The 27,777-nt window shown below is 36.3% G+C and overlaps 1 protein-coding gene across 5 annotated transcripts in view; it reads right to left on the bottom strand.

Annotated features, from left to right (window-relative positions):
- Window positions 1-18,768: 18,768 nt before the first annotated feature.
- Window positions 18,769-27,777, bottom strand: part of PCDH17 (protocadherin 17) — an 89,618-nt gene continuing 80,609 nt past the window's right edge. For 4 of the 5 annotated variants that reach the window (XM_071448533.1, XM_071448536.1, XM_071448535.1 and 1 more), the window contains one exon: window positions 18,769-23,354. In XM_071448533.1, coding sequence (XP_071304634.1) covers window positions 22,672-23,354 — 683 coding nt within the window. In that variant the 3' untranslated portion in view covers window positions 18,769-22,671. The remainder of the gene's footprint in view (window positions 23,355-27,777) is intronic. The other variant, XM_071448537.1, reaches the window with a different exon arrangement.

Here is a 27,777-nt window from a genome sequence, read left to right as displayed (position 1 = left end):
TAAAGGTTTTTGTTCTATAAATCGTGTTCCTTCTGGTTTCTGTGAAGTATCTTTTCCTCATGATCCTCTCACTCCTTATCAGCCTGGATTCAAAAATACTGTTCTTGAACTTCCAGCATGGGGTATCTGCTGAAGATATTACTTCAAGTATTTTGCACTATTCTCCTCCCATCTACCCCACACACCCCTCTTTCACAGGCAAAGACTTGGTAGCAGTATTGTGGGATCCAAAGGGCATCACAGAGGTTGTAGAAGACACCTGAGGCTAAGGGATTTGTGTCCCATGAGACCAGTAAATTCTTGAAGGATGTATCTAACTGTGAAAAAAACAAATGTGAGCCAACCTGTCCCTTAGGGTGCTGGACTGGCCTCAATCCTATCTTATTTAGCAATATTGACATAGGGTACATGATGTGGGTTAGAGAAATAGACAAGTGAACTTAGAGAGGAATGAGTTTTCTGTAATACTGGACAGCAGTAGCCTCAAATGGAATACTTTAGTCACTGTATGGTACTATGCCCTACCACATAGTGAAAGATTATTTCTTTTTAAGGTAATTTTGAAATGGAATGAATGGGAAAAAACGAAACACCCACAAAAGGCCTAAACATTTTGTTTGACATCTGTGTGTTTATGTACTCTTTGTACAGGCTTAAACTGCTGGTGATAACAGACGTTCAAAACCTAAATTATACAAAGAGCAGGGTACTATAAAAAGCACAACTAAAAAAAAATCCCGAAGGATTAGTATAAATAATGATGTACTTGTGTTGCATAAGCAAATATACTGGTCAAATATTTATGAACAGAGTAAATAAGCCCATCCAGAATCTTTGTTTAAAAGAAAAAAAGTGTCAAGAAGCTTTCCATGTAGCACTCCGATTATCTGAATCTGTGAACCTCCTGACTTTCTGGATCAGAGCAGAAATCTCTTTAACATGGTGTTCTATTCTGACATGTCCAGTGCCAAATGTTTCAGTGGAAGTAGCAGTAGTTCCCTAGAGTGAAAAGTTACTGAATAAGCTGCTCATTAAAGAGTTTTCCTCCTGTCTTTTATAATTTGGAAATAGCAGCATGTTCCAAGGTATGAGTGTACCATAGATTCATCAGAGCTGAGGCTGGAAAATATTCGTGTACACTATCTAGTCTGACCTTTTGCATATTGCAAAGACTTCTTCTTTAAACTTTCTATCAAGTCAATAAATAGCATAACAAAATCACCAGATTTTTTGTACTTTTGATCCTATTTTGTAGAAAGGAAAATGTTCTTTATCTAAGTAAATGAGTTAAACTCTTCTGTTGGAGTAGACTGTAGTTTCTTTTTATTATGATTATTTTGTTTTTAAGGAACATTGGTTGGTATGCTTGAGTAATCATGTCATTATTATTTTAAATTATAATTTCAATGTTGTCTGCTTAATGTTCACTGATTGTTCCCACTGAATGCACATGATGAACAAAATTTTTCAAAAGTGACTGATTATTTTGCAAGACTAGAAGCTATTTATTTAGGGAAATCTCTGTCATTTACATTTCTGCACAGAAAATTTCCAGAAGCTAATTCATCTTCCCAAAATTATTTTAAAAGACCTTATTCCAGAAGTCTACAATGCCATCTGCCAGAAATAAAGATTGTTTCCTGAAATAAGGTGAAAAAATCCTATATGGCTCTAAGAGTTGTGTCAGAAGTCTGAAAAGAAAGGCCAAAAGGCAGTCTGTTTCTGATAAAGCCAACGGTGAAAAATCGTTCTTCATTTGCAGACAGGATATGCTCTGAAAGCTTTATACAAAATGAAAATGCACCTTGTGTTGTTGAGTAATAAATTTATTTTGTTCACAGTCCATTTCTTTCTGTAGTACAATGTTAAAGGAAATAAGTGCTCCTTTCATCCCATGTGGCATGCTAGGGCCCATATTGTTCCAGACAAAGGATGTATTTGCATCAGGATCAAATATTACCAGCAAAAACCTCTGACATGCATTTTTATCCACATTCTAGATCTAATGCTAGCCTGGAAATAATTTGATATACAGGAAAGGTACTAAGGAAAGGAAGAAGCTGCCTGCTTTTATGACCAAAAAGCAAACCACAGGTGGATGGAAGAAGAGTAAGGAAAAAATTGATAAACATCTGAAAGTTTGATAAAAAGTTCCTGAAGGTTTTTCAGTTTTTGTCTACAGAAGAAAGAAATTTGATGTAGCATGTAAGGCAGAGAGCAGCTGTAAAATTTCTAAGCACTTGAACCCCTTCTTTGGGTGCTAGATGGAAATGTAATTGCATGACTAAAGAGGACCTTTTACATAATTAATACAAATAACACATATGCACTTATGTCAATTTATCCTTTTCTCTCTTGCAGTCTTTTGTTGTTGTTGTTGTTTTTTTGGGTTTTTTTTGTTTAAGAAATTGTTTATTCTCAGGGTAAAAAAATGTTGTATTTCTGAAGTATTTTTTCACCATAATATTAACACATCTTTTGGACAGTTCATTAAAGTTTCAAGAAGTAGTCATGAAATTAGCCTAAATATCTTATTTTGCCTTGCCACCATATTCCTGTTAAAATAGATCACATCATTACATTAACTCATCACTCTGTGGCTGTGAGGTTCCAGGATTCCAGAAATAGTAAACACTTGTGGAATCTACAATAATTGAGAGCAACAATAAATTACATTTTAAGTGCTCACAAGGTGAGAACAAGGCACTTCATGACTCTTCATACACCCTTGTTAGGAATGTTGCCAAACTGGAAGAATGCACAGGTTGATATAGAAGGTGCTATGAGTGCTTTTGTGCTGGAGGAACCCAGTGATTTTTTTTAGAGACACGTCTCCTAGATTTTTTAAACAAACAAACAAACAAAAGAAGAAAGTGAAAATAGATTTCCTTGGGTAGAGATTTGGGCTAAAACCTCTAATATACGATGCATTTGTATTCCAATTTGATAATTTAAAAGGTGGCCTGGATAGATGCTTCATTTCCTTTGGGGTTCAGGCAGGACGAAATCCTGCATTTAGCTGCAGCTTCCTACAGAAAAACGTCTCGCAGCAAGGCACAGCATCAATAACTTAACATTGAATATTGCAAATAAAGCAGTTGTTGCCTAATTTATCAACATACACCTATTATACAGAGCTGGTAGAAAAAACATTATAGAACAACTGTCTGCTTTTAACAATTTTTTTTCAGAGTTCCACCCTTATGCGATGCAATTCAAGGAGCTGAAAAAGTTTGCCTTTGGCTTTAACAGAACATATTAGCAACACACAATTTTTGGAGTATACTCTAGCTGGAAATTCCATGACTTGGTCTTGAAAAATTCAATTTGCAAAACCTACTCGATCTTCTCTTGCCATAATAAAGATATCAACTTAATCACATGCTAAATGAATTGTGTGTTGCTCCTTTGGGTTAGCTTTGCTAGTGTTCCACTATGCCTGGAACCAGATGATTTTGACCGGCAAAGTCCCAAGGGATCATAGGTACCTCTTACCTGTGTAGTAACCAAGATGGGAAGAACTTGATCACTCATTCTAGGAGATGATGACAGGAGGCCCACGACTGGCAGGGCCTCATCTTTGCTTTCCCACCCTTGCTCCTTCATCTACTTTCCATGGGTTTGTCCAAATCCAGTGCCTCAGGCAGCACTGACCACAGCAGCTTGTCTTCCTCAAGGATACTCTCGGCATGTGGAGGTTCAGGTCACTTTGGGAACGAGAGCGACAAAAGACTGACACCACCTTTCATCCTCCTTCCAGACCATGGAGGCCATGAAGAGCCCCCATTTCCTTCTTTATCGCCCATGGAGCATTAAGAATGAAAAAGATATATCCTGTATCTAAAAAGTCTTGTTCTTATAGAAAGATTTGGGGTGGATTTTTGCCTTCTGATGGTTCTTCTCTCTAACTGTAATGCTGTAGGTGGCTCTAGCTGAGTGGGCTAAGAAGCAGATAGAAATAATTATTGAAGACATTATGCAGCAAGCATTACAATAAAATTATATTTTAAAAATGTGAATGCTAGACTGAATGCAAATTGCATTTCTAAGATGCACAGGTCCGTCTAGAGTATGGTCATATATTATCAGGTGACTAAGATACACCTTGAGAAAACATAATAGACACAGAGATCCACTTTGAGATATTCTGAGTGGAAATTGCTTCCCCTTTTATTCTCTCAGCAAAGAAGACAAACGGCTTTGGAAGAAATTTTGAAAGGTTTTGTCCTATAAAGATAAAGGCCTCCCACAATCCAAGGCCTCCCACATATCTTGTTTCTTCTCTTTGCAGCTGACATGATTTGGTAAATTATTAAGTTCACTAAATTCTGAAGCTATTGAAACAAACTATCAGGCAGAAATATTACCACAACATGGTTTTCGGTAAGGAAGTCTGGTATTGTTTCTCCCTGGATCTTCCTATCACTCTTCCTCTTGTCTTAAAAAACTAATTCATGTTGTGCAATGAGAAAAAGCAGACATAGAAAAAGTTAACCATGAAGTGATGGTATAGGAAATCTGAGATTCTGGATACCTGGAAAATGCATGGTTCTGGATATCCATTTATATTTAATTAAATTCACAGTTTTCCAGACGTTAACTGCATTCAGTGAGACCTATTAGCAAAAACTGGACTGTATGCTCAGAGTTCTGACTTAACAAAAGTACCTTTGATTTCCTGAAAAATACAGCTTAGTGAGAAAAAAATTAAATTTAGACATACTGAGCTTATACTTGGTCTAATGAAGAAATCCTTGAAAGCGATGACTGAATATAAAGCAGAAATAGTTTGTTTAGTCATTTCAGGTTTAGAATAAAGCTTTGTCTAATTTTTGTCTGAGTTTGATTTTGGTGAGGAATTGGAAAGTTCAGGAAGTTTCTGCTATCAGTTATTCTCTCTCTTTCCTTGTTGACAATGAGACTTAAATGCTGTTGTGCCCAGTTGTGGTGGTTTGATCTGGCTAAATGCTGGGTGCCCAAGAAAGCTGCTCTACCACTCCTCAACTGGACAGGGGTGAGAAAACAATAAAAGGCTCCTGTTAGAAGATAAGGACAGGGAGAGATCATTCACAATTACTGTCAGGGTCAAAACAGAGCCAACTTTGAGAAATTAATTGAATTTAATACCAATCAAAATCAGTGTACGACAATGAGAAGTAAAACAGGACTTAAAAGCACCTTCCCAGACTCAGCTTTATGAATCTCTATTTCCTTCCCCTCAGCTCCCTTCATCGCCCCTGAGATGGGCAATGGGGGTTGCAATCAATTCATCACATGCTGCTTCTGCTGCTGCTTTGCCCTCTAGGAGAAGAGTCCTTCCCCCTTCTCAAGCATGTCATTCCTCTCATGAGAGACAGTCCTCCACAAACTTCTCCGACGGGAATTCTTCCTATGGGCTATAGCTCACCCCTCCTTTAGATCCTCCTGAATTCCATTTTTATCTCTCTTAAACTGAGTAGTCCTAAACTGGATGTAGTATTTTATATGCAGCTCACTGGTGCTAAGTAGAAGGGAAGAATAACTTCTGTGGATCTTGTGGCCAGTTTGTTATCAGTACATATTGTATATAACAGTTACATACTCAGTATGTAGTTTGTCTTATTCAGAAAGAAAGAGAGTTGTGGAATTGTCTCCAACCTCGTGTACACCATAATCCTCAAGCTCTCTTTAGAAGGGCTTGAACTCACCTAGTCCCTTCCTAACCTCTGTTAATGCATGGTATCCTTTCTCCCTTGGTTCAGATAATTTTGCTTTTTCTTATGGAACCTCAAGAGTTTTCTTTTTCTCTGTTACTGAAGTTTATTGCAATCTCTTTGGGAGAGTTATAACATTTTTCATGGCCACAGTTACTCTTTCCAGTTTATTTCATCTGCAGATGTTCTAAGTGCAGTTTGTGTTACTACCAAGGTCACTGAAAATGTTGAACTCTACATGTCCTACCATCGACTTCTATGGTACTGAACTCCTCTCTGATCTCCAGAAAGACATTTAACCATTGGTCATTGCTGTGGTTGAGTCCAGTTAATATTCAAACCTCAAAACAAACCCACCTAACTATTTTCTCAACACATACTTCTTCATCTGTGGAGAATGACAAAAAACTCACTAAAGTCAAGAAATTTCATACACCATTTTGTCTTGTCCTATACCCAATCATTAAAGTGCATAGTGATAAAAGATTTTTATGCACACTTTACTCTTGAAAAATCCATGTTGAGTATTCCTGATTACTCTTCTTGTTTTTCCCTTACTTGGATGTGGATATGAATTCCAAGAGCATGTGTTTCTTGATCTTCCCAGGGACTGAGACCAGCCAAAGTTTCTTTGATTCTATGATTAACTCCTGAGCTGTCTTTAGGCTCTCCTTAAAAATCACCTAGCTTTCCTTGACATCCTTTTTCTTCATGGAAGCAACCCAAAGAATTCCCAAGCAACATCCTGAATTAGAAGAAATATACAATTTTAAAGTTCAGAGTCCAAAATGTGCTGCTTGCTTTCCCATTTCACCTCCAGGTCCTTAACTTAATCATTTTGGAGATGCTGCAATTCAAGCCAGAGCTAAGACTGCCAGCAGATCTTTTCTATTTGGGAGTAGAACACTACCCCATGTCATCCCAGCCAACACTTGCATTAGAAGATATGCTAGAAGTATAAATACACCATTCCTGGAGAGCTTTAACTTTTCCCCAAGGATATGAAATCTTTTCCTGGCTAGTATAATTACATTGCCTGTAATAAGGATGCGTGGTTAATAAGAGACAGAATTTTACATGGTTATAAACTACTGTTATTCTCTATCACCAGTGTTCCAAGAGATACATTTCATGGCCAAATACAAAGTTTTTTTACCTATTAATTACATCTCACACAGAGCAGTGTGGTCACACAGGGCAGTGTGTGCAGTACAGCTATTTGTGTGTTTGCTTTCTAATATTCTGTAAATAATTTTCATTCACATAGTAACTGTACAAACATTTGTTATAATGAATCTACCTGAATGAACAGAACCAGTAATTTTCTCAAAGACCTTCAACTTATTCCTGAAGATAGGAAATATTTTTTGGCTAATATAATAATTCAAATTGAAATCTGGTCCAAAAATCCACAGAAGTAAATATAGTTTGTCTACAAAAACTGCCTTTGAGCCATTAATAATCAATGACATATTGCTTTACTTGCAATCCAAAAAGAAGCAGCTCAAGGCAAGACAAGCTCTCCATTCTTTCCCAAACCAGGATGGCAGTAGAAATGTAGCTTTGGATGAACCCACTTGGAGCAGCAGTAACAGTTTCTTCCACTTCTGGCAGCCATGTAATAGATGCTCAAGGCTGCAGAATACCACAGTTGACAGAAAATTTGGAAGGAGTCCATATAAACTTAGAACATAATTTTTAATTTTTCTTAGTACAAGAAGAAGGAGAATGAGGGGTTCCACTACAAGCTCTGAAAAGGCAGGGAACTTATTGAGTGGGATAGTTTTTACTAATTTTTGTTAATTTAATGTTGACATGGAAGAAAAGGACAGTATCACCTGGTAAACTATCTAGTTTACTTAGCAGGGTTTTACTTAGTACTGTTTTCCTTGGAGATGTCCCAAGAATTGGTTAGGGTGAGCTCCACTTAGTTGATTGGATCTGGCACAACTATACCATGTAGTAAAATATTTTTTATGCACACTGAAAATTCAGACTGTAGCTAAAATGTAAATCTCTCATAGTCATATATACTCTAAAAAATCTCAGTGTCTGTCATCAAAGAAATTATAGTGCCTTAAAGAAGCTATAAAAATATAATGTGTGAGAAAAATTTGCAAAATAATTCGGATTAGTAATGTGGACAGAAGCAAATAGATCTCTTATACTGAAATGCTGATTATAATCCAGACTTTTTATTGTGGTAAAAAAAGGGCATTTTAAATATTTATCTATATTTCAAAAATATTTCTTCATTATGGAAATACAAACAAAAACCATTCACAGGGAAATAGATGATGTCTAGATGCCATTTCAATATTTATAATTTAATGGATGCTCCAAAATGTGAATAAAGATGCCCAGATAAGAATGATGAACTTTTGATTAGCTAACCATGTAGAAATATAAAATTTGTCCCTTGTTATACGTGAATACATCTATGAAAAAGGTTTGGCTCAGAATGTAGTTTAGCTGAATCTGTGCAACTCGGTTTTAAATCTTTTACCTTCCTGTGGTTCTTCTCCTTAAGTGCATGTGTGTTGCTAGATTTTAAATTTTAATTTTCACATTCCATTAAAGGATAGGCACCTTTTTCATGATGCCAGTTTCCGTAGTTACTTAGAAAGCCAGAAGAGAACATATTTCCTAATATTATTTAAAACAAAAACCTTGGTTCATATAGGGACTTTACTGTCACACTCATTCATGTTCTACTGTGAGTGTCAGATGCTAGTTTTTATATGTATCCTGAGATAGAAATCAAGTATAATCAAATGGTTTTATACAGATTTTTGTGTGCAACAAAATTATGAATGATCTTGAATATTGTACACAGAAGTCAATTAATTATCTTAAATAAAAACAAGTAGTTACAGTGATATACTACCTATTTATCTAAAATTCTATTAAAACAATATTCTTCCTGCCAGAAAATTTGACTTTGAAAAATCCATAGTTTAAGCAACTATCTGAATCATATAACAAGACTCAATTACACCAGGTGGTATTGACTGATATATTTGGTAATGTAATAGAGATGCCAACCCTGACAAAATTTGTTAGTTTGAAAATAGGGCAAAATGCCATTTTATTGCAAAGCTAATGAAAAATATTGCTTACAGAATGATGAGACCCATCAAGTAGATTTATAGCATACGACATTTGTAAGATCTCAAATATTTCAGAGAGATTGGAAGGGCAATATGACTATTGTCTACTCAGTATAATGAACCAAAGAAAATGGAGCTTTGACATTCAGACTTGTATGATAGAGGACTAGAAACTTCCTGAATAGTAGAACTCTTAAAGAGAGCAGGTTGTTTCTTGAGCTTACACAGATGCTGCCGTAGTTGGGCCACCACCTGGATGTTTTGCAAGCTCCACAATTCAAAAAGATACTGCTTGGGGGGATTAAGGACTGTGAGTTGGATTCAGTGAACCCAAATCCCAGCAGAAGTTTGGCAGAGGAATGAGTCAGTTCCTGGGATGCCAGCATTAATGGCTGAGGTCCAGACACTAATCTCAGATGCACGGCACGTGTCGCCTCCTATCTCGATTAAGCCACGTCTGTGGCTTGCACACACAGTGCATAACAGCAGATTTTCCAGGGCATATGCTGCTTCCAGTGCCATACGTTTTAGTTTAAAATCTGGTCCATAAGGTATGAGTATTTTGTTGGTTTTTTTTTCCTTCAGTTGTTTGATGAAGAAATAAAAACAAAAGAAAAAGAAAGCAAAAATTTATTAACAGCACTCATCCTTGATTTACCCCTCTGATTTCTTCATCTTCTAATCCCCCCCTTCAAAAGGATTCAATCAGAATCACACCAAAGATGCAAAGAAATTAAAGTAATAATAGAAGCAGCACAGGAAGATTATTTTCCTTCATTTGTTCTTCTGTATATGTGAGACATGACAGGATTCGATAAACTCACAAGTATTTACTCTTTAAGCTAATTCTGCAGTGTTGTAAAACATGCAAACTGCAGGCTAGAGAGAAATAAGAGAGTCAGCATAGCAAAACTCGATTAGAAAGTTTGATTTGATTATCTGTTCCTTATTTGCATCACACTGCTGTTTCACTCCGAGCTACCTGACTGGAATATTTTCACTGCAATCTGAGTGTGGAAACCAAAGCTATCAGCAGAATAACAGGCTGCAGGAAGCACAGTGTTTTATGCTGGAACATTCCAGCACACTAATTGCTGCTTTGACAATTATACTCCAAACATTTTCTTGCTTCATTTAATCTCTTGGTTTCCAGTGGAAAATGTCCAGAAACAATGCAGTTGAGCTTGAAGATGAGAAATGGGAGACTGAGTGGCTGAAAGGTACCGTATGAGTGGATTGATGCAGTGCCTTAATGTACTGGCCTTGAACTGTACAAACTTCATGGTGAATTCAGCCCGATTAAGGAGAGTGAGAATCAATCAGTTTCAGATGGCTCTAAAAATTGCAGTAAAAGGGAAGGTGGTGGTCTATTCATTGTCTAAGACCTACATGGAAGACCCTCTTGTGTAATAATAATTAAAAAGACTCAACTAGAAGGGTTAGTTTGAAAAACAAGGAAGAAAACCACCTGACCCTTCAGTTCTTAGAAGAAAGCACATTAGCTAAATGATTGTTTTTTGCTTAAATTTTTTCTTCTTTTTTTTCTTTTCCTTATTTCTCAGCAAGTATTGATCTCATTCTCTGTATTGCATTAAACACCCCAAAGTATTATCAATTGCATACTTAGCCCAGATTGGGAGAGCTAAGTGTGAGACACATTTTAAAAAGTCCAATCATATCAATTTTCACTTTTTGATAAGCTATTTTTAAGCTTTCACATTAAATCAGGACAGGCACGAGAAAACAAGCTACTTTTGGCTACTTTTAAATGAAAGTTTGTACAGGTTACATGCCAATTTTTAAAAGCATGTGCATGTTTTGCTTGTGTATAACCACCATAAAAGAAATAAAAAGTTAAAAGGAAAAGGACACAACTCTGCTTCTGAGATGATGTAACAAAGAATGATCTTTACTGTCACTGTCCCTGATTTACAGAAATTTCTCTCTTGCACACTGGAATCGTATATAATCTAGATGAGATTGGGAGGGCCAGAAATCTTAATTTATTTATTGTATAAGCATAATGCCAGCCACCTCCTGTTTTCATTACACCAATCTAATGCCAGCCATTTCCTGTTTTCATTAGACCATTGTAATACTAGACTCCTACTGTTCTCATTAGTGCAGGACTGTGTAATGGCAACCACCTCATGTTTTCATTATAACAGAACTGTATGGTGCCAGCTGTCACATATTTTACTTTACAGAAGAGCATTTGAATAGTCCATATCTTTTTCAAGAGAATATATACAGAGATGTCAAGAACCCTAGGGGTCTAAGGCCCCTGAGAAAATGATGGGAAACACCCTTCCTGACAATTTTGTTGCTGGAAGAATAGCAGCGTTAACACAGTATGTAGAGAGAAGAGGTTAAAGGCTGGGGTTAAACTGTTGTGGAACAGGTTTAAATTCTAGGAACTGCCTTTCTGATCCATAACGTATCTGATCTTCCTGAAGAAAATAAAAAGGTGGTTGCAATAGTTCAAGGTCTGGATTAGAATAATAGGGAAATGCAAGTCAAATTCCTGGCTCCAGTACACATTGCCTGTGCAGACCATAACCTATAAATTCTGTCATATTACTCCAGTTGTGACTGGTCTGGAGATAATAAGATTTTCATTATCTGAAATATTGTTTTGTTTAATTTTGCTTTGCTTTGCTGCTGTAATACTTTTTCAGTATGAAACATTTCCCTGCTTATCAGTAGTGCTTAAAAAGAATCTGTAACTCCTTCTCTAGGGTCATCCAATGCCATTGTGATGATATTAAATAGTACTAAGTTCTGCCTGATGACACAAAATTTTTCAATTGAGACTTCTTAAAAATACAGACTGAAAGCTGAAAGGGTTCTGTTACTAAGGTACAGTTAAGTTGTTCTTACACTGCAGAACATTAGGGCTATACTTATTTTTCTAAAAGGTATCAGCATAAAATTTCCTCTAAATAAAAAAAAAAATATAAGACACTGTCAAAGTTTTTTTCTGAAAGAGTTTTCTGTATTATTATAAAAGGTTTATACCTAGATGCTCAGGTTTTTGTTCATATTGAACGTAATATAGATGTCAAAAAAACCCTTCAAAATATCCCAGAGTCATTGCTCTATAAAAGCTATGTAACTTCTGTGTGGATACCTTGTAACATCACTGCAAAAACACACCTGGTTTACATAAGGGGACTGCAGCCTCAGTCCTATAATGAATGAATGAACTGCATATTAGTCATGAGGTAGAGCTACCACATCTACTGGTACACACACATCTGCTGCCTCTACTCTAAAGCCTTGGGAGCTTCAAATGCTTGGTATCACAACCAGAAAAAGCACCACAGTGAAGGCTATTACTCTGTACCTGACCAAAATTATCACTTCTGCACAGTGACTTTGATTTTAATTATTTGTGTGATGTCAGCTTGTCATGTTTTATCGGTTGTATGTTTTAATGATTTATAGCTTCCCTGCAGCTCAGGAGAGGAAAAGAAAAGCTCTGTGGACATGTATTATGAAAATAAAATTTTCCTGTTACTCTAAATGCTGGTTGTGGTGGGTTGACCTTGGCTGGAGTCCAGGTGCCCCACCAAACTGCCCTAACAGTCCCCTCTCCAGGAGAGCAGGAGAAGGAGAAAATAAAATGCAAAAAATCGTCATGGGAAAAGATAAGAGCAGTTTAAAATAGCAAAAGCAAGACTGTGTGCATTAGCAAAGGAAAACAAAAGATTTTTTTTTTACTTCCCATCAGCAGCTGATGTCCAGTCCCTTTCTGGGAAGTAGGACTTCAGTACATGCAGCAGTTGCTCCAGAAGACAAATGTCATAAATAATGAATCCCTCCCTCCCGCCTCCTCCTTTCTCCCAGCTTTCACATCTAAGATATCATATAGACTACCTCTTTGGTCATCTGTCCTGGCTATGTCCAGTGCCAAGGTCTTTCCCATCCCCAGAGCATTGCTGGGGGTGGGAGTGTGCATGGAATGCTGGGCAGGCAGCACTGATGCTGTGCCAGCCCTGCTCAGCAGCAGCCAAAACAGTGGTGTGCTACCAACACCTTTCCAGCTACCAGTGCAGAGCACAGCACTGTGAGGGCTGCTGTGGGGAAAATGAACTCCATCTCAGCCAGACAAATACCCTGGAACTTACACTCATTTGTCTGGGAGAAAAGAGTCCTTCAAAAGTGTTTTTGTTAGGTGTTTCCAGTCTTGATGGAAAAGCTGTGTTTTCAAGAAAAGGAGAGTGTTCTTTGTCATTCTCAGATTGCTGTATTATTAACATCACTGAATAGAGTAATTGACAGATGTGTATAAGTGTTGCTAAAATGATTAAAAGCTCTGGAAATCATAACCTGTCAGTGTTCCCTGGGAAACAAAGACCTTTCCATCTGTTAGGGGACTCTGTAAAGGATTGTTATGAGTCACCTTTAAAATGACAGCTGTCACCCTTAGGATTTGAGCCTCAAAGGAAGTGGAAAAACATAATGAAATACATATAAAATGTCAATCAAAATATCCTTAATTTGTTATTATTTTGATCACCTCACTCTGGGCGGGGTGTGATAACTTGTAATTTTTCTGTGATCTCTAGTGTCTTGGATTAGGTCCAAGTCAATAGGAAAGGAGTTATGTTTAGCAATGTTATAGTTTGATAAAGCACCATATCCCTGCATATGTCTTTGCACATTTTCTGTCACAGTCTTCACAATGAATAAAATTTTACAAGGATAATGGCATGTGATAGCAGCACATTTGAAAATTACTTCTGAGTTGTGGAAACCCAATAAAATGGAAACTGAGTGATGGAACTGAAGGATGTGAGGGGGTTGGTACACTTTTAGTTCACTTGAAAAGATGGTATACTCTACATGTACCACTACCACCTTCCCCTTTTATATTTGTCTTAGTAAAATGTAAGTGATTTGTCATTTCTCTGCTTGTGCCATTTTTCCTGTTTCTGATATGTTTTCTGAACCAAGGCAGGTGGAGTCATAACATTTTCTGTGAAATAAAATGAATTCTGTTATGCTAATGGACCACTAAGAACTGAATTAGATTAAGCAGTGGTGGTAAATCAGCAATTATACTGCTTTTTTTTTTTTCATAGCAAGATTTCAGCAGAAATAAAATTCAGTGGTAGTCACCACTAGAGGAGAAAGCCTGGGGCTGTTGATGTGCTTTACTGAATTTAGTATACATTTTACCACTACTCAGATGCAGTCTTTAAAACCAAGGATGCTGAGCAAAGTGCTTTGAGTCAGCTGGTAACACAGTATATTAATTACAGCTCATAATAACTTCCATTTTTACATAATTGTTGCATGGTTGTACATGTTATGCCAAATAAAATCCTCAATCTTGACTGGTGATTGTGATTAATATTTATGTTGCTGTTAAAAATGAACATGCTTTTAGCTTCACTGATGCTGAAGATTTTCTGGATTATTTATAAAATGCAACAAAAGTAATAACTAAAGAAATTCCCAAACTTAGGAAACAGGTGGTTCTTCAAATAGAGCTCTGATTTTTTATCTGTCTGCAAGAAAGCATTCTCTGCTAACACACACAGGCATTGAACCAGGATTGGTCTTTCTCCAGACCACCCTTCAAGGCTTGGAAGTGTCAACTAGCATTTACTAGTATGCCTTATAAACACTCGGGATGAAGGAAATAAAGTGAATGAGGGGAGCTGGCATGCACTTACAAGAAGCTATGGGATTCAAGATTTGGCAGCTGCACCTGGTGGCTCTTTGCAGTTGTGTGTTGTCATTGCCCATGGAAGCTTGAAATTTTTCCAGGCAGGAGGTGATGTGAACATCACCTTAGACTACAGGAATTACTGGTTATCAGCAGAGCTGTCTCAAGTTTACATTCTTGATCCCACAGTAAGCTTGGCAAATCTCCATGAAAGCTTTTTGTACAAGAGTGTTTGAATCAGACGTCCTCCAATTGTTTGTACTTCTCCTCCTGTTGCCATAATATGATGGGCCCCTGACATTTCACCTCTGCTAAAGGGATAAGTTGTAATAGGAACTGGATGTCTGCCTAAGCATAGTATTCCTTTTCCTTCTCTATCTTGATTTCTACTGCCAGACACTTTAATACTGCAGCTGCAATGGTTTTACAATTTAGGAGTGCACAGAAGGTTATTAATAAGTGCAGAAGTAGGAATCTTTTAAAAGAGATGATTCATTTGGAAATTAAAGGACTGACTGTGCTTGCTGTCATTATACACGTTTTTTTTTTTCTTTTTCAAAAAGTGGGTGTTCTTTTCCTTTAGGAGGATTGCTATGTCTTACTTTGGCATATGCAAAAAGATGCAGTAACAAAATTGACCTTCTGTCCATATTGGATCCCTAAACAGACTCTGCTAAGGTAACATTGGAGCACTGAGGGGCAGTGTGGCAGTGGACTGGTATATACTAGGGAGCTTGGTTCACTTACACTGGTCGATGGAGGTGCAGAAAATTATTATGGAAACATAATTACCAGCCTCTGGAGTATCTTCCAGAAGAAGACAGTACAAAAGAAACCTAGAGTCTGAACAGAACCCTTATTGTGGTACTCTCCACTAGCACTACAACCCTTAAACTGAGGCAGAGCCACAGTGCTTTTAAGAAGCTTATCTTGTGGTCAAAGATAAAGGCTTATTAACAGTTGCTAATCTCTGTTCTAAATCTCTTATAATGTAACAGTACTATAATGGTGCTAAAATAGTTTCACATGCATTCTTCTCTGCTGTATTTACTATATTTACACGGTATTCTACAAATCTTTATTAAATTATATAGGAGTGCTTATACTACTTTTGTTCTCAATTTAAAATGAGGCACAAGGGAATACAGAATCATTCATATAGCCAATGCATCTTCAAGCATAGAGACTCAAAGTGTAATCAGAGTAAATACAATTTCTCATCTGGTCTAAGATGAGGTAAGTCCCTAAGCATATACTCATAATGAAATACCACTACTTTGAACTGCATTATAGTTAGAGGATGTTAAATGTATTAGTTATCTAGAATACACATATCAGATTTTTTTTCTCATAATTTCAGTATAAAAAATCCCCAAATAAATGATTTTTCACTGAAGATGAAAAGGCTATATGTTTAGTTATCAAGAAAATATTCTTATTTAGAGCTGACTAGTTTATGGCAATACTCCTAATGAGATTCCCCATGGAACTCACAATAGTGAATGAAGAATTTGTTCATAAAAATATAAGTATTTTAATCGGAAAATAAAAACATTGTTTTAATATAGTTCAGCAACTTTAATCAATTTTTAAATCAAAGAATTTAAAGAAACAAATTGAGGTCTTATCTACAAATATTATGATGAATATCTTTTATTACATGATAAGTAGTGTGAAAACAAGAATTCTACTCTAAATTCCCTACATTAGATAAATTTTCAGTGTAAAGAATTTCAAATTGACATATAAAAAGAAAGCAGTGGTGACAAAGAGGGTCAGTTGTAGAAATCATTACTGCATGCAGCATCATAATTGATGCCTGTTGTAAAATGCTTAAAAAATATATGCACGGAACATTATCCTATAGACAGTAATAACATAAATAGATGTCATTTCCTGATGGTCAGACACCTATGCTGTTTTTATTTCAATGCTGATGCCAGTCTAGTGATCCATTTTTATAGCTCTCAAATCAAACCATTGAAAAGACTGTGTGACTGTGACTGCCCTCACAAAGATGGAAAATGTACAGGTATTGCAAAATGTAATCACAAATTTGTTAAGGAGTATTTCTTGTTGCTGACATTTCTATACTGCTACAGCAATCAATTGATTTCCAGATAAAACTTCGGTGTTGCTTTTAATTTGGAAAACACTGAGGATTACTGGCCAACTGTTCTCCTAGTTCTTTGGTAGCAGTTCAGTTGATGCACTATAAAAAAGTTTCCATAGAGTTAGTATTCAAAGTATCAAATAAAATGAAATGGAATTTTCTTTTTCCTTTCCTCCACAGATCAACATCTGAATCTGCTGTCCAATCATCTATGTTTCAAGCTAGTCCTAAACTATTACCTCTTACCAAGATAAATTTCAGAATGTTTCCAGACATTTTGGAGTCTTGCCCAAATCAAAGGTATTATCTCTAATGTAAAGAACCTAAAGTGGGAAACCATGTCAGAACACCATTTTCACAAAGTAACAAAGGGCCCAACATATGACTAGTCTGTATTTAGGAAAAAAAATATTAAAAAAATATTTAAAATAATTTGTGTCCCAGACAGAGAAAAATGTTTCCCCAAAATTTGAACTAAATATTTTCATAAGGCAGGCATTATCGGGAACCATCAACAATAAATAAACCAAGATGCTGAGCTATTTTCCCTGAATCATAACATATGCATCATGGAGTATGCATCTTGGAAAATTCTTAGATGGCTCATTAATTCCCTGATCCATTTCTTCATGCACTACTGAAACTAAGGTGACCTTTCACAAATCAAACTATGCGTACAGCAGACAGTTGTCCTTTCTACTGGAGAAATTTCATTTTTAGGGAAACATGACTAACTGAAGAAACAAGCTTTCAGCTGCCTTCATGTCTTAGACTCAATAAAGGATAAGGATTGGGTATTTATCCCATGAGTGAGCACCCTGAAGCAGTAATACGTGGTTGGCTTAAAGGAGATCTAAGAATCTCTGTTTGACGGACTGGCCACTTTCCAAATGAGAAATCAATGACTGTGCTCTGGGTAAAGAAAAGCCAGGATGGTTTATGACTTGTTCTACATATACTGTGGATCCAGCCAAGCTCTGAATCACACACACTTGAAGACAGTAAAAGTAACATCCCCTGTCCAGTGAGGTCATTAGCAGCATAAGGTACATTCTGTCAGGACTCTGCACAGACAGTGACTTGCTAGATTTTAGAAATTAGCCTGTAAAAAGACAGAGATATGTAGCCAGAAAAAGGGGAGATAACCTTGTTGGGTTTCAGTGCCTGAGATGGGCAGCTAACTAGATGCAGGCTGGTTTTGTTTCTGGAGAGGAGAGTTGTAAAAAAAATGAAATGGCTAAAAAATAATTCTGTCTGCAGGAATAGCACACACCTTTATAATACCTGTAGTGTTCTGAACAAACTGAAATTCTATTTAGCTGTCAAAAGCAATGCCTATATACTTAATTACTTTTAAAAACACCAAAACAAACAAACAAAACTCAAAAAACTCCCCACTGAAAAAAAGAAAACCAAAAACACCTAAAAATTCTGGTTTACAGGATTTACACTATTGGGTATGTCATTGCCACAGTCACACAGGAGCAGATGGAGAGGCCCACACATTCTGAGGGATTGACCATAATCCTCAAATACATCAAAACCCAACCGAACAAAAGAGGTTAATGAAAGTGTTAAATTATAACAACAAACTCATAATACCAGACATAGGACTGAGTAATACTTTTCCCAGCAATTTGTCATTGTTTACAGCAACATGAATAAAATTACTCACACTCCTAAGAAAGACACAATTAAAAAAGTTAAAAAGCAAAAACCAATTCCTTGCATTCTTCAGGTTGTCCTCCACTTCTATAATCAAGCAGTGTTTTGATCTCTCCTGCTAGGCTGACAATCTTTAAGAACTTACAGCCTCACTCCATTTATGTTTCTGGTGAACTCACACCAGTTTACTAAACCAAAATATCCTTTATTCAGATCCATGTTTCTATGAGCAAATAACAGCCTGTAGGGATTCAGTGCATCAGCTGCTTAAAAGATAAACCTACCCAGCTTGATGAAAACTCTTCTCCACTTTCCTGTTGAGAGAAAACGGTTACACATTTCTAATAAATGAAGCAGGAGCTGTCATTTTTTTGGCAAACTGATAACTAGCTGTAACAGCCGCATTGCCACAAGTTGCTTTTCCAAAGTAATTACCATCAGGCTCCCTGTGGTATGCAGTGTTTAACACATTTCTTCTGTGTTAATGAATGCAAAAGCAGGCAACACCACTATTAGTAATCGCTTTTTATTCGTAGTCCTCATTTTCCAGATAGGTCACATTAAACACAGCCATTAAACAATAGCGGTTGAGAAAAATCCATACAATGTATGCTGCTTTTGTTTGGTTTTTTTGTGTCATTCACCAGTCATTGGTGCAACTTTGAGCCATATGGGGAGACAGGGGCTGATAAATGAGAATGCCAACCTGTATCACAATTGGGCCAGAGAAGTCAAAACCTTAATCAGATTTCATTCAATTACACTTCAAGTCAACAAATCTTGATAGCCAAAACTCCCATTTAAATTAATGCAATAATAACTGCTGCCTGATGTCAAAAGAAAGCAATTAAACAATAATGAGTGGGTGTATGTTATGCTAGGCTTCAGACTCCTCCTTGACCTCAGCAATTTCCCTTCCATTTGACAGCAAGCAACATGAAAGCTTGTTTGAATGGTGTATCTTGCTCCACTATGAACAAAGTTTGACTTCTAGGGGTAACTTGGATTGGAAAACCTCTAAGTGGTAAATCACGGTTCAAGAGAATCCTGATAAATATGCCAATTAAAGGAAAAAAAGTGAAAAAAGAAAGGTCTGATTTTGAGATCTGATTTGATTGGCCAATCGTATAAGGAACTCCCAGTTGCTGGCTTGTTTTAATTAAAAAAAGATACAGAATGCCTTATTCGCTATTCACAGTGTACAGTACAAATTTATTAGTTGCTTTACTTGCCACTCTTAGCTTCAACTTTCCTTTTATACTCTTGTGACAGATATTTCCTTTCAGTCTTATAAAGCATGTGTGTAAAAAATGAGAGAAATAACTCATAAACTTTATCTTTCATTCCTGCCTCTTTCTCCAATGGTGATAGTAAAGATATCACGAAGAAAAAAACCACTTTAAAATCTTTTGTGTGCAGTATGTCCTTCACACACAATCATGTTAATTTTGACTGAACCAGCAAAACTCACATTGTATAAGCTCTGCTGGTTTAGTGGTTCATTATGTATCCATTCTAAATTGTGAAATAAATTTTTTAACCTGGGATAATCTTATACTGGGAAGCAGTATGCCAGAGTTCTACAAAACAAGGCAGTTGAAAGACAAATTAAATAAAAGCAAGATTTCCTAAATTCTTCTATAAAGCTGTGAGTCATGAATTCTGAATACCTCAGAGTGGTAAATAAATAATCACTACTAAATACAGATAATGTGTTAAACAGCTAAAGCTAGTAAATCACTAGTGACAGAGAGCCTTAAGGTAAATTCCTCTTACATTGGCACAGCCCTTTCTCAGAATGTTGTGGTTTTTATGTCTTCAGAAACATACAATGAATTGTACAATTGGTTACTCAGTGTTAAAATCATTTATAAAATACACAAATCTCCATCACTTGACTGCATTTACATACTGGCGTAGATTTTGCTGAATAATGGATTTCACTGGCAGAGCTAAAGACTTGGTGCACAGACACTGAAGTGATGGGCACCACAGAAATACGTAGAAGAGACTGATCAAACAATAAGAATCCTCTCCACTATGGAATTTCAAGCTATCAAGCTATCAAGCAAAACCAATCTCGGGTCTCCTGGCCAAAAAGAAAAAAAAAAGGAAACAAAATTATATAACACAGACAACACCACGTTTTAGATACATAAATTGTCCAAAACATGGAGAGTAGCTTGATAAGACATGTACAAGATCCTTCCTTTTGCATGTACTTGTAGACATTTTTTAACAGGAGCTAAAAGCAAACTAAACTGTCAGAATTGGTGTTTCCCAAAGACAATTCATTGTAGGACTGACTAGCTAAAATCACCATTTAAATGCAATCCTTAGGCCAAAATAGGCTGTTGGGTAAACTTTTGTTTTTGCACTGATAAAAAAACTATGGCTTGTGGTATTTCAGATTGCCAACCCTTTTAATAAATGTTTTTATAGTACAGATTAAATTTAAGATACCAAATTAATAGTTTTTAAACAATGTGGCCTAGTGGTATTTCCAGCAGAATATCTAAAGTATATAAGGGACAAATCCTGAGCTAAACATTTTATTCTTCTGTTTCTTCTTGTACTGTTTAAGTTCATTTGTTATTTTCCAAGTTTCATTCAATTTTGAATTTTTCAAATGCAATAAAAACATTCTTAAGAAACAATAATAAAAAGTAGAAGCTACATCCCAAGTTATTTTAAGTTATTCTGCAAATATTATTCAGATCAAATGAAAACCTGACTAAAAACACCCCCCAGAATAAGCAGTATTTATCTAGAACTGCAGTAAGCTACTGCACATTCTAAATAATCAGATAAAATACTGCTCATGCCACATTGGCACTGACATGATTTTCAGCTCTATAAACTTAACATCAAAACTTTTTAAATGGTGGCATGTCTGAAGAATTCAATCAAATATCCTACATTGAACAGGCTGGCTGCATGTGTTGGGGGGAAAAAAAAAACCAAACCCAAGGAGGTTCCAGATGTTGGTTTGAGTGTAATTTTCGTTATTAAACATGGGCTTGCAATAGAAGCTTCTACAAGGACTTGCACATAACCATGACTGATGGATGTATTTGTAGGCTGTTCAGTTAGCTCCATCAGCTCACTCAAACATATTTTGAACAGATTATGTACTGCAGTACTTCGTAGACCATACATTAAACAAGAGACTTTGCTCTGAGGCGCTGCTTCCCATATTCCATGGGGAAAAGGAAGCAGGAAAAAACAAAACTCATAGAGTTCGACAGCTACTGAGGCAACACTTGCCATTTACAATATAAGCCCAAATATTTTTGCAACACAACTATATATTAATTTAATAAAATACACAATATAGCTCTTATACACTCAACAATTTGGCTCATATGCACTGAATCTGCAATAAATCAATAAAAATATGTCATTTGATGTAAACACACTGAATCTTCTTACATTTGCACATTTAAATGACCATGTGATTTTTTGTGGATGTCTGACATTTTCACTTTCCTGAGCTATTTTAGTGTCCACAAATGAATAAAAAAGTGTTAATAATGTTAATTTCTTTTCTGTATTACCATTACGGTAATTCTTTTCTTCCAAAACTTTATTTCACTTCCTTTTCTTTTTTTTTTAACTTATCACTAACTATTTATAGCTTTGTTGGACACTAAAATGCTAAATAGATATTAAAATCTTTTTTTTTTTCATTTTATCAAGTGAATTCGCTTATGTGTGTGCAGGACAAGATGGACTATATAATTTTACATTTAACCTTAATATGATATGTAGTGTTTCATTAATGATGAGGATATGTTTTCTTGAATAATGATCTGGAATGGTTCTTTTTGTTTTATTGTTCTTTTTTTTCTTTTTTTTTCGTATTTCATATTTGTGGCAGATAATTTCGTACATAAATGTTTACCACAAATGAATGTTAATGTTTGGTGTCGCTTGGACTACTACAAGAACTCTTTATAGGACTTTCAGTAGAAGCCTGTGGTGGCTGCTGGAAATTCACCACAGATCAGCATTATTCAACCCTGTTTTTCTTGGGGTTTATACGTAAACAGTAAAGTCAGCATCAGCTATTGAGGACAGTCTTAAAGTATCAGATGTATTTCCATTCCATCTTTCTCACACCTTCCTATCAGATTGTCAAAATGGCACTGTCTTTCCTTCTTTCATTTTGTTCTTGGTGTACTTGACTCTGTCCTAATGAAAGTTTGGTCACAATGAAACCAGTGTTATCTGTCAAAAAGAAAGAGCAGTGAAAAGAACATACTTGTGGGCACTTCAGATGTTCACTAAAAGCCTTAAAGCAGCATTGGTCTTCCTTCATTCCTGTAATTCTGTTACAACCAGGGAATTTATTTATTTACTTTGAATCAGCAGAAGAGGAATGCAACTGCCAGCCTGTCCTTATTTTCCCCCTCACTTTCTGATGGCCACAGGGTCACTTCCCCGACAGTCCTGCAAGAGCTTGTCTATTTCTCTCACAACTTCCTCGGCATCCACCGACTCCCTGCCTAGATCCCGGGCTGAACGGTCTAACTGCTCCAGAACAGAGTCCATCTCACTGGAGTCTCGGCTCACTCGGGAGTGCACGTCTGCAAAGGCCCTAGCCATCTGATCTGATGCAATGAAGGAAGAGTCCTTTGACTGTTTACTGGGCGATAGATACTGACTGTCAGTTGACAAGTACTGGCTGCTTGGTTCAGCCAAGGCTCCTGATTTCACTTCACAACCATCCAGTGGTCCTTTTGTTGAGGTGCAAGGCTCAATGCATGTCTTGGTTGGGCTGCTCGATGCTGAGGGAACCTCCTGAAGCAGAGGACTCAGGGCACGTTTGGCTTTTAAGTAAGGTTTAACATTGGCAATGAGAATAGTGTGCTCTCTCTTGTCTTTCCCAAATGTACAAAAAGTCTTTTTCCCAGTGGGATTCACAGTTTCATATGTCTCAGTCTCAACGTTAGCTTCAACTGTGGGTACAAAGAGATTTGTGCGATAATCTGCATTCTCAGCCTGACTGGCTGCAGGGAACTGTGGCATCCAACACCTGTCAGAATGACCAAGCACTCTGCATTCATCTGTGCAGTTAACACATTCTTCTTGTTCTGCAAAACAAAGCAGAAAGAGAAAAAACTCTAATTATAAGTGGATTTATTTAGTCTAATGAATAGGCGATGATCATCACGTGATGGGCTTACTTGACATCTGGTTTCTTAATTATGGCGAAAAAGAAGAAGCTGTAATTAAAATATTTCAGAAGGTTTGCATAAACCTGTTAGTTGAGACAATAGATTTATTTAACTCTGTTCTCCACATATTAAAGCATTCACACAGCCCAATGGAAGTATAAAGGGGTCATTAGAGACTCATTCTCAATGGAATTGAGCTTCATCTGTAAACTAATCTGCTGTAGGAATCTTTTAGGCTTTATTCTGTAAAACTCATGCTAGAAAAGAGTGAACAGTACTTAGGGAACTCAAAAGGAATTATAAGGATTAATTTTTCAAATCAAATGACTGAGCAATGACTGCCTTTCTGGAAATACAAACACTTCATAAAAATCAGCAAGCTGTTTTTTCCCTTTTGTCACCTCCATTTCATTTGTAATTGTTATGTTGTGTGACAGTCACAAAATAAAAAAGGTTTTCTTGAAAAGCCTACTTTTCCTGTTGAGAACAGAGAACTAGAATCTTCCATCAGTATGCATTAAATATAAGCTTGTCAAAAAGCGCATATTGCAATTTTATTAGACATGAGTATGGATCATATAATCAGTTTTCTCCTTTTTTGTTTTGGTGCAACTAAGTGAAAATGGATTTGCTCAATACATACAATTTGGAAGAATGACAAATGGTGACACACTATTTGAACTGATGATGTCTTCAGATAGGATTTCTATATTCCTATTTCTTTCAAAGAATATAGTTAAATGAGATTCCCTTGCTACGCTTTTCTCAGAACAGAAGTTTTGGCATGTCTTATTCTACAATTCAAAGAAAACTTTCTGTTTTAAAAACCTTGGCTTGAGTGTCATTTGCATTAAATATGTTACATTACGGCCAATATTTACTGTCTTATAATTGTACTCACAACTCTAAACAACTATCAGGAATAAGAAAAATAATAAATAGTATAAATCCTTTTATTATCTCTAGGTTTCAGTTAACTATACATTGATCTTAATAATTTTTCTTTCATAAAATAGGCATGTGGGTTCAATACTTTTTTTTTGAGGAATTTAGTATTTAAAAAGTGCATGGAATTCCATTTAGACCAAAAACTGTTAGCATACCTTTAAATATAAGGATGAAACACACATACAGACATGCAGAACAAGTCTTCAGAAAAGCAGAACAAACATGTTTAGCCAAAGGTAGGGAGAATTTAAGCAATCATCATCTTTCTAAATTAGAAAATAAATTCCTAGTAATCTTATATCATCACCTGATTAATGAATGATTGCACTGCAGAAACATGACAAAAGGAACACCAAAGAGGATCTAAGGGAATCCAAGAGTATAAACCGTTTTTCACATTTCTAAAAAGATATGAATAAATAGGACTTTAATTAAACTAAAATTGTATTATGTCACAGTGATGTTAACCTGGGATAATTTGCTCAGAACTGATATTTTTAGTGGTATAGTAGAATGAAAAAGTGTCATTCTGTATATGAGCTCCCTTCCTTGAAGGCTTTAAAATCTAAGTCTGGTGGAAACCCTGAAAAAATACCAAAAGCAAGCGAGAATTAGGTACAGGGACAACAGAACAAAGTGATTGTTGAGTAAAAGGATGTAACATAGGGGCCTTGAACATGAAATTCATAGAGGTGAGCCAGCCTCAGCCGTGTATCTGGAAAAACCATGGAATATGTCATCCTGGAAGATATATCAAAACATATGGAAGATGGGGAGGTGATTAGATACAGACAACAACGCTTCATTGAGGACAGATTGTGTCTGACTAATCTGGTGGCTTTCTAGGATGGATTGAATGCATCAGTGGACACGGCAAAGTCTTTTGTAAGGCCTTTGATATGGTCAAATATTGATATGGCCACAATATTCTTGGTGCTAAATTGGAGATTGATGGATTTGATCATGGATTGTCAGATCAATAAGGTAGTGGCTGGATGGTCACATGCAAACAGCTGCAGTCAATGCCTCAAAGTCCAAGTGGAAACCATAATGAGAGGTGTCCCTCCAGGGTCCACACTCAGGCCAACATTATTTATTATCTGCATTAATGAGATGGACAATGGAACTGAGTGCACCCTAGAATCACAACAAGCTGAGTGGTGCATCTGCTTTCCTGGAGGGAAAAAATTCCATCAGAGGGACTGACAGGCTTGATAGGTGGGGGCATGTGAGCATCATGAAGTTCAACAAGACCAAGTGCAAGGCCCTGCACCTGAGTTGGAGAAGTCAGTATCAATACAGAATGGGGGATGAACAGATTGAGACCAGACCAGTTGAGAAGGATTGGGGCTACTGGTAGATGAAAAGTTGGACAGCCCAGACTGCTGTGAGCACAGGCTGCCAATTGTGTCCTGGGCTGCATAAACTAAAAGAAAGCATTAATCTGCTTTCTTTTAGTTTGTACATGAGGTGGAAGCTCTTTGATGTGAGAGTAGGGAGACAATGGAATAGATTTCCTAGAGAAATTGTTGATGTCCCATCACTTGGAGATTTCAAAGTCAGGTTGGACAGGACCTTGAGCAACCTCATCCATTGAGGGACATTCCTGCCCATGGCATATATTTCAAGGTTCGTTCTGACACAAACCATTCAATGATTCTATGATCTCCAAAGAAAACTAATCCACATGCTGATTTTAGTATCCAATAAAAACTAAAATTATGATGAAAAGCAGGAATAAAATAACCCCAACCTTAGGACTGCAACAAAGTGGCAGAACTGAAAAGATTTTGAGGAAGAAATTTAAGTTTGTTGCGTTTGATTTTACTTCACTTGAATGAGATGGCATTGGTATGCATAACCACAGGGACAACATATGTGTGGCAATTGCTTAATGAAATGGGAGCCATACAAATGAAGGACATAGCTATACACCTCATTCCACCCATTAGTTCACCTCCACTAAAGTTCTCTTTATCTAGTTTTCTGGAGTTTCTACAGCATCAAACAGCTGCTGCTTTAAAACAGCCAAGGGAAACTGCTACTCTCACTCTCTATCTCTCTAAAAAAAAAATCCCCAAACAACCAAACTACCTCCTCCTGCTCAAAAAAAAAAAAAAAAAAAAAAAAAAAAAAAAAAAAAAAAAAAAAATCACTCAACATCAAACTCCGCAAAACAAACCAAATCAATGTATTTTTAAAAACACCTTCATCTTCCTGATCCTTCAGAGTAGACTTGTGGCAAGTTCAGCCTCTAACTTTTAAAGTGGACTTACAGAAATAGGAGAAATAGGTGCTTTCTTCAGGATTTTCCCTAACAGTGTCTGAAGTTATTTTTTCTCTCATATAGAATTCATGACAATTCTGAGGCAAGGCTTTCTGGCACTGTTAAAAGTTTACCTAAACAACTAATCAGCTTCCCAACTAACTTTTATGTTGTAAGCTTAACTATCCTTTGTATGGATATTTGTAAACAATTTTGTTGCTTTATAACAAAAGACAAAAATAAAACCCTGCTGCACATTAGCTACCATAAAATGCTCAGAACTGCACAATCAATGGAGCAGTACTTTTCTCTGCTCCTCTCTTTTCAATTACTCTATCAAAGCAAAGCAAGATCCCTCTCTGCTCTTTCCTTTCTCACAAAAAATAACCCAAACATTACAGTCTATTTCATTATACCACAAAAAAGCCATCTGTAGCAGGAAAATTCTTTCTGTCTTTCAAGTAGTATTCTATGTCATATTATCTTAAAATAAATTAAATAAATATTCATATATATATATATGTAATCCTCTGCTCTGTACATTGACAACACACATATATATCTATATGAAATATAGGACTAGGAAATTCTATTTTCACACTGACTCTTTCTAAAACTCAACTGAACTGTATTTCTTTAAAAAAATAAATATTCCCTGAACTAAGATTGAAACAAACAAGCTCAGATGAAAGGTAAAGTTCAGAGAAGTACTCAGTCACTGGAAATAAGTACTGCAAACTTATTCAGTAGGTATTCTGTTCTTGCCAAAAGCTATGCTTTGAGATTTTCAACACTCATTAGGTTAATTTATTACAACCAAGTTATGTTTGAAGATTTATATTTTTAGCTCTCACACACATGCATACACATACACTGGTATGAGGACGGGTCCGTCACAGTGTTTAAATTATTCATTACTGCCAACAAAAATACAAAGTTTGTTGGCAATCTCTAATAAAAAAAGATATATATCATATAGCATATATATGTTATGTATATATTGCATGCTCTATTTTCTTTCCCCTTCCCATTTCCTGTATTTTTAAAGCAATTTTTATACTTGCATTTCTACTCATTGTATTGAATAACTTTCCATTTCTGCACCCTGGACATGGTAGCAGTGAC

The sequence above is a fragment of the Agelaius tricolor genome, unplaced genomic scaffold, assembly GCF_023055355.1.
Source record: "Agelaius tricolor isolate 1412-34295 unplaced genomic scaffold, bAgeTri1.0.p SCAF_26, whole genome shotgun sequence".
Classification (NCBI taxonomy): domain Eukaryota; kingdom Metazoa; phylum Chordata; class Aves; order Passeriformes; family Icteridae; genus Agelaius; species Agelaius tricolor.
This window is presented reverse-complemented; position numbering and strand designations above follow the sequence as displayed.